The 7,676-nt window shown below is 35.7% G+C and overlaps 1 protein-coding gene across 1 annotated transcript in view; it reads right to left on the bottom strand.

The window, feature by feature from the left end:
• ERICH3 (glutamate rich 3) overlaps positions 1–7,676 on the bottom strand; it is a 115,996-nt gene that overhangs the window by 18,939 nt on the left and 89,381 nt on the right. Inside the window, exon 12 of the mRNA XM_023207581.2 lies at positions 3,054–3,503. Within this exon, the coding sequence (XP_023063349.1) occupies positions 3,054–3,503 (450 nt within the window). The remainder of the gene's footprint in view (positions 1–3,053; positions 3,504–7,676) is intronic.

The following is a 7,676-nucleotide window of genomic DNA, read 5'->3' as shown; positions in this document are numbered from 1 at the left end:
GACAGAGCGAGACTCCGTCTCAAAAAAAAAAAAAAAAAAAAAAAAAATATATATATATATATATATATATATATATATATATATATACACACACACGTATTAATATATCTATATCTATCTACCTACCTATAATTTCTGTAATCATGCACACACAAAAAAATTGCTATCCACCATTGTCCCTGGAGTAAAAGAGTAGAGGTTGGGCAAGAAAGACTTTCACTTTCACTTCATTCTTGTCTGTTTTGTAATCTTTAAACTTTTAAACCAAACTTTTGTGAGAAAAAAGTTTATTAAAAACCTTAAAATACCTATAACTTTTGAACAAAAATTATGCTTACTGAAATGTATCTTAAGAAAATGTTTATAAATTTGAAATAATTTTAGTAATAAGACACTCACTAAAGTACTAATAGCAATAGTGAAAGGAAGAAAAAATATAAATGTCCAACTATAAGGAAACGGCTAAATTATGAGAAAACCACAGAATGGCATAACATACAGAGGTTAAATATGTTCATAAAGATTAAAGATGTGAAAAATGATCATGGTCTAATGTTAAGATATAAAGCAGGATATATTTTACAAAATATGAAAACAAAACTTTGTAAATCCTAAGTTTACAAATAAAAATCCTGACCAAATGCTAAAAGGGATCTTTTTGTGTGTAATAAACCTATGAGTAATTTTTCAGAATTACTTTTCTCTATTGTCTAAATGTCATTCCATGTGTATTGTTAATAAAAAATTAATAATAGCACATATATTACAGCTTAACAAAGATAAACAATCCCAAACCTTGCCATCTTGTGTTGAATCCACCTTAATAAAAAGATAACAAAATGTTTTAAAATTACAGATGTTATCAAGTTAAGAACATGGTTTCCCAATATATTTAAGAAAAGTAATAAACCAATACACTTTTCATTTCACAAACTCAGAGAAAAACAAAAACTACTGTTTTCCAGGTGACATGATCATAGTGCCACATTTCTGATATTCTACAGCCTAATTATGACCCTCATTGTGTTTATCCTACTTTACAAAAAGATGTCTACTTGCAGAAATTCAGGTAAACAATCTAGTTTTCTGAAGTGAAAATTTAAAAAATGAAAATAATGTTAGTGTTTCTACTGACCTTTAACATCTCTATCTTTTTGATTAGTAGCTTGTCATCTTATACACATTTTCTGGATGACATCTTATATGTACGAAAATTTCATAATGAAATTCAAGATCAAAGATTTGAATTATTTTATTAAAGGGTTTCAAATATATTGCAGCTAGAATCTTGATTTATATACGACAAAAATTCTTTTGAAGATGTTCAGGGTCTTCGCATTATAATTCTAGGGCAGGGTTTGATGAATTTTCTCTCTAAAGTCCCAGTTTGTAAATTCTTAGGATTTTTTGGGTTATTTAACAAAACAAAAATCATTCTTGGCTTTCAGGCTATTTAGAAAACAAGACAAAACAGTAATGGTTCAGATTTGGCCCCTGGGCCAAAGTTTGTCAAACTCTGTTCTAAAGTTATTTTTGGTAACTTATTCAAAGGTCATATGCATTGCTATACTCCACTATCTAAAACACCTTTACCCTCCTGTATCCCACCTTCAAAATTGTATTTAACCCTTACAGTCTCTTAAATATGTTCTTCATGAAAACTTTCAAGGTGTCCTTTAACAAACAGGACTTCTCTTCCTTTGAAGCCACATAGCATTTTGTAACTTCTCTATTTTACACAGGACTACTGACCTTTGTCCGGTGGTGTGCCAAGGCTTCCACTCAGCATGTTATAGGAGAAACTCTCTCTTACACATTTTTTATTGACTATGGTGCCTTGTGCATAGTAGAAGATTAATAATATTGGTTGAAGTGATAGATAACTATTCTACATCTTCAATTCCTAGAAGGAGACCTCAGTAGTTTAATAGTAGTTTTTAAGGTCCTAAAAGTAACATAGACACTAAAAATATTCATATGTTGTTAAAATGCAGCTGAATTTTAGTAATATTAAATTGTGAAAACAAATTTTGTCTTAAAATCAAGAAGAATGGCTCCTGCATTGACAGGGGAGACAGATGAGAGAGAGCAACAAAAGGAATGTGAACCAGTTCCAGGGCACAGGAGGTTATGTGAGAGGCAAGCGTCAGGCAGGTACAATCCAGCTGTCCACAGGACACCCCTCAGCCCTTTCACTCTGCTCCTCAAGGTGAGAAAAGCATCAGACCTTCCATGTGTCTAACGTCTGGGGCCTGATTTTCCAGACACTCCTTACTCTTTCCATGTCATACACACTCAGGATCCCCAGGGATCAGAAAGTAACTCAGTTTCAGAGAAGAACTCAAAGGAAAGTTTGGAATCTTGTAAGAAAATTTTACACTATTATCTAAATCTAAATTCATATTACACAGACGCGATAGGCAATATTTAGAAGTTCTGGAACAACTCTGCCTGAATTCATATCCTAGGAATGCCTCTTTTAGCTGTGTAATCCTTGGTAACTTATTTAACCTTTTGAAGTCACATTTTATTTTTCATCTGTAAAGAAGAGATGATGATAATAGAATGTAACTTAGAGGGAGATTGGGTTTTTGTGAGGATGTGATGAGTTAATATATCTAAGTGTTTAGAACCTTGCCTGGAACATAGTAAGCACCTATTAACATTAGCTATATATCTGAAAATCCATATATAGCTAAAAGCAAATAGTATTTCTACTAATAAATAATCTCTAAAAGCCACACACATCCTTGCCTTCAAACACATATTGTGCTTTATTTCATTCTTGAAATGAAATTCCCATAGGAGGGAATTTACTGAAAATAAGAAACAGGCTGGATAGAAATTATCAAGTAATTTTTTAAGTGCAAGAGAAGGCAAACAGCAAACTGAAAATACATATATGATTATGTGACAAAGAGAGACACAGGAAAAATCTTGAATCCCTGAAGCATTATCGCAATAGTATTTCCCAAGCTTTGGCGTAATGCAATGACCAAAATCAGCTTCCATGCATGAGCACGATGGCAGCTCAACTTAACGGCCATACTTACCACCTTCCTCCACCCCAGGGAGACCCGCCTTTTTGTCCTTCACCTGAGCAGTGCTTTCTTCCCAAAGCTTACTCTTATCCTTTTCCTTTTCTTCTGCAGAAACATGTTTCCCGGACTTCTCAGATAAACCCTCTGCAATCCTTTGGGTTCCTTTCTCCATTCTTTCTTGAAGAACATTCTCAAAGCTTTCCTCTATTGGCATTGGCTTGGCCTCCACATCTGCTTTTGTTATTTCTTGGTCTTCAATTTCAATTTCTAAGGATTCCTCAATTGGAAGGTGAGACTTTCTTGGCTCATCACTTTCACTCAGCTCCTGAGAAGATGAACTTCTGGCACTTTCCTCTGTGCTGCCGTCAGCGTGGGCTTCCCTGTCCTCCACTGCAGATTCATCCTCACTGTCACTAGAATAAGGGTGACTTCTGGATGAGGTTGATGAAGGAGTTTTCACATCTACAAAATAATACAAGTGATGACATTGTTGTTCTTCCATAAAGCAACTGGTTTAATTGTGAAAATTATGTTAGCAATTAATCATACTAAAAATTTTAAAATACAGTTTAGTACAGACTTGATATCCATTTCCTATATAGTCTACTCAGCGGTCCGCAACTTTTTTTATACCGGGGATTGGTTTCGTGCAAGACAATTTTTCCATGGACTGGGGTTGAGCGGGGATGGTTTTGGGATGATTCAAGTGCATTGCATTTATTGTGCACTTTATTTCTATTATTATTACATTGTAATATATAATGAAGTAGTTACACAACTGACAATAATGTAGAATTAGTGGGAGCCCTGAGCTTGTTTTCCTGCATCTAGACGGTCTGATTTGGAGATAATGCGAGACAGTGGCAGACCGTCAGGCATTAGATTCTCATAAGGAGCTCACAACCTAGAATCCTGCTATGCACAGTTCACAATAGGGTTTCTGCTCCTATGAGGATCGAATGCTTCCACTGATCTAACAGGAGATGGACCTCGGGCAGTAATGCCAGCGATGGGGAATGGGGAGTGGCTGTAAATACAGATGAAGCTTCGCTGGCTTCCCCACCACTCACCTCCTGCTGTGCAGTCTGGTTCCTAATAGGCCATGGACCTTGTACCAGTCCATGGCCCGGGAATTAGATCCCTGGTCTAAATCATTGTTAGGATACAGAAAACTTATTGAATTGATGGAATATATGAGTATATACAAATTTTCAATAGATCACATTTAACTATCAACCATTCCTGTTTTTTGTTGTTATTTTTAGAAAGCCATTTTATTGAAAAACCTTTGTAAATATCCACTTTGTTATAGAAAAAAATGAATAATCCTTTGTCTCTTCAACAAAAGCTTTATTTATTTATTTCCTTCTATCACCACAGTGTTCTGTGTGCATGAAACTTAAATTTTTATCTACCGTACCATCCACCATCCTAGTGTATCTTGGTATCTGGACACAGTAAGATCTGTGTATTTGCCCAGTAAGTAGACAAATATATTTAGGTTACACTTGCATGTGTGTGTGTGCATAGATGGAGATTTTATCTCATTTTGAGCTCTGCAGAAGCAGAAGCTGAGATGAAGATTCATGTGCGAGAAATATATTAAAGATGTGCTCCAGGAGAACTCTTAAGGGAGTGGGGGAAGAAAGGGAAGGAAGGGCAGAAATCAATCAAGGGAGCTATTTCAAGCCCCATCTCAACCTCAACCTGATCCCATGGGCACTTCTGAAGTGTAAGCTATATTAGGATGTAATTTATATTAGGCAGGAGCTGGGCTTTCATACTTTGGAAAAGTCAGACATTGGCTATGGGCCTCCCTAGGGGGATGTAAACTCTCTGGCATTTCCAGGCTCTTTGAGTCTGAGGGGGAAGCACCTCCAGTAGTCAGGGCAGTCCTCTGAAAAAGGTGAAGGGAGCAGAAGATGGGCAATGGGTGAACAAAGTTGGTAAGAGATTCTGGGACATCTAGGCAGTTCGACGACAGGGTGCTGCAGATATGCAGTCTAGAAACTTACGGTAGCCACAACTGGTTTATGTAATACCTAAAAAGATTTTAACAATTTCCAATAAAGTACCATACACACTGAATCTCAATAAGGAAGCTGAACAGCACAAAAAAATCACTGCATACATTGCTATAGGCCAGAGAAATACAATCTTGCTTTTCTAACCAATAGGTCTATGTTTGTAATTGTTTTTTCATAAATATACTTTCAAATAAAATATCCTACATTTAAATGCTGCCTATTTTTTTGTCGTCTCTGTACTCCTCACTGTTTTTTCTGTTTCTTTATTTCTTTCAGTTCCATGTGGCAGCCGCACCAATAGCTGTAGCAGCTAGTGCAGAGTTTAAGAGAAGAAATAACTGTCTTTGCCCTTATCCTCTTCTCTCCAAGCCTCCAGTCCTGCTGGCTCTCCATGACAGGTCTTAGCATTTTAAATATAGTCTCACAGACATATCAGAGTTTCCACAAAGATTTGAGAGATGCTACACAGCAGTAAAAAACAAACTCAAAAAGCCTTTAAGCAACAGAGCCCCTAAGTCTAATTCCATTTGCTTTTATCTCCTGATACCTTGACAAACACCAGATGACCACTATTTTTCAAATAAATCACACACTCTAGCTACTCATTCTTTATTCTCCATTTCATAAAATCTGGCTATGCCGTGTCCCCGGTAGAAAATGTAGCAGATCAAGGAGAGTTCTTCCTCATCTTATTTGTATCTGTTCAGAAACTTTAGGGTCTCTGAACTCCCCTTTCCCTTCGGAGTCTTATGTTTCTTCTTTAAAAAAGAACATCAGTTCTGATTTATTAGCAGTTTAACCAATGGCTTTCATTAATTACATAGTTAGCTAGGACTCAATGCTATACTCATTCTGAACTCCAAAAATATATCTACCATCTGAATATGGAAATGATGACTCCTACTTTTGGCTCTGAGAGTTGGTCATATAATTTTTAAAATGAGTGCTCCTCTGCCTTTCTTTAGTAGCTTCCATTAATTGTATTATTTCATTTCAAAGGGCTGAAAAATACTCTGGTTCAAGTTTGAGTCAGTCCTTCAGAGAAGAAAGATCAGGAGAATGAATGGCCTCCAAGTGGCCAGGGCACCTGACCTCCCATACAAACTCATTTCAGTTTTCAAATTTCTCCCTAACCTCATGCTATAATTTAGTTTCACTCTCATTTCTTTCTGTCATTTACATACACAGACACTGGGGTAAGACTTTGCCTATAAAAAAGCTAAAAAAGCTTCAGGGTTATGGAATAGGATTCTCAAAACTAATTTTATTTATTCTCTTAGAAATAAAGCAAATGCTTATATTTAAAAAAAAAAAACTTTCAGAGCACATATGTAAATTTGCTTTGTCATTAGGAGGGAAAAATTATCTTGCAAGCATATTGATAAACACCTATGCCTCCTACCCAATTCCATTTGTTCGTGTATTCCCTTCTGGTAGTGATGCTGTAAGAACCTGCTTTTGCTTGTTTTGGCAAAGAAAAGATCTGCGCTCATTGCCTGAGGTCTTGGCCGAAGCCAGCAAGTTTGGTGCCATTGTTCCATGTCCTAAGCAAGATCTTTGACTTTTCTCTTTCCACAGTCAGGAGCTCTCCAGACCCTTCTTCCCTTTTCATGTCATTGATAACTGTTTCTTTCTTTCTTTTTTGGCATCACTATAATTAAAATCTTGTTTGACACAGCACGAGGTTGAGAGAAAATGACATATTCTTCTGTATGACAAATCCTGATGTCCCAGTCACAGCTCAGCTACTTAATAGTTTCTATTTTGGTTATGCTATTTAACTTATCTAAGCCTCTGTTTTCTTAACTGTAAAGTGGGGATAATTCTACTTGTTCTCCTTACAAAATTGTAGAAATTACACGAGAAAAATATTTAATCTAATCAAATGAAATAATTATAGTCTTTTTTCCTCTGTGATGTCATACATGTAGTATATTCTAATAAATTTATCTCTTGTAGTTTTGTTTTTGTGATATTGAGTGATATCACAGCTACCATGATAAAGATAAAAATAATCATGATTATGCACCTACTGTAAACCAAACCATGAAATAGTAATTTACAAACATCTCACTTAATCCTATGGAATAATAATTATCTTCTATTTTGAGATCCAGAAAGAGAGGTCCAAAGAGGTTCAATAGTACCCAATGTCCATTAGCTAGTAAGTAGAAAGTTTTTGTAAATGCTTATTTTGTAATGATACACTGCAATAAAACCAAGACCCTTCTATTTGCTAAAAGGCTTTGGGACAGGAAGTACTCACAGCCATGGACCGCCATTGCTCCTCTTAGCTAACTTTCCACGGTTACCACTCAAGACTGACAGACAGGAAATTGTTCTCTTTCAAAAATCAGAACTCATGGAATGTGTAGTCTGGCCTCGCCTTTTATCTCTATTGGTCATTATTAATTTTGTCCACCACTCTAGAGCGCAAACTCCATTTAAAATATTCCGAGGCACAGAATATGAATACAAAGCAAAAGCAAAAGGTAGCAATCAAAGTCTTCCCTAGTTTATTTATAACATTGATTATGATGCTATTTTATGAAACTATACATGTTATTCAGTTATTTACAAATAACTATGGAACACTGTGGGGACACTC

Source organism: Piliocolobus tephrosceles, chromosome 1 (genome assembly GCF_002776525.5).
Source record: "Piliocolobus tephrosceles isolate RC106 chromosome 1, ASM277652v3, whole genome shotgun sequence".
In the NCBI taxonomy this organism is placed as follows: domain Eukaryota; kingdom Metazoa; phylum Chordata; class Mammalia; order Primates; family Cercopithecidae; genus Piliocolobus; species Piliocolobus tephrosceles.
The sequence above is the reverse complement of the archived record's forward strand: the minus strand, read 5'-3'. Positions and strand labels throughout refer to the sequence as shown.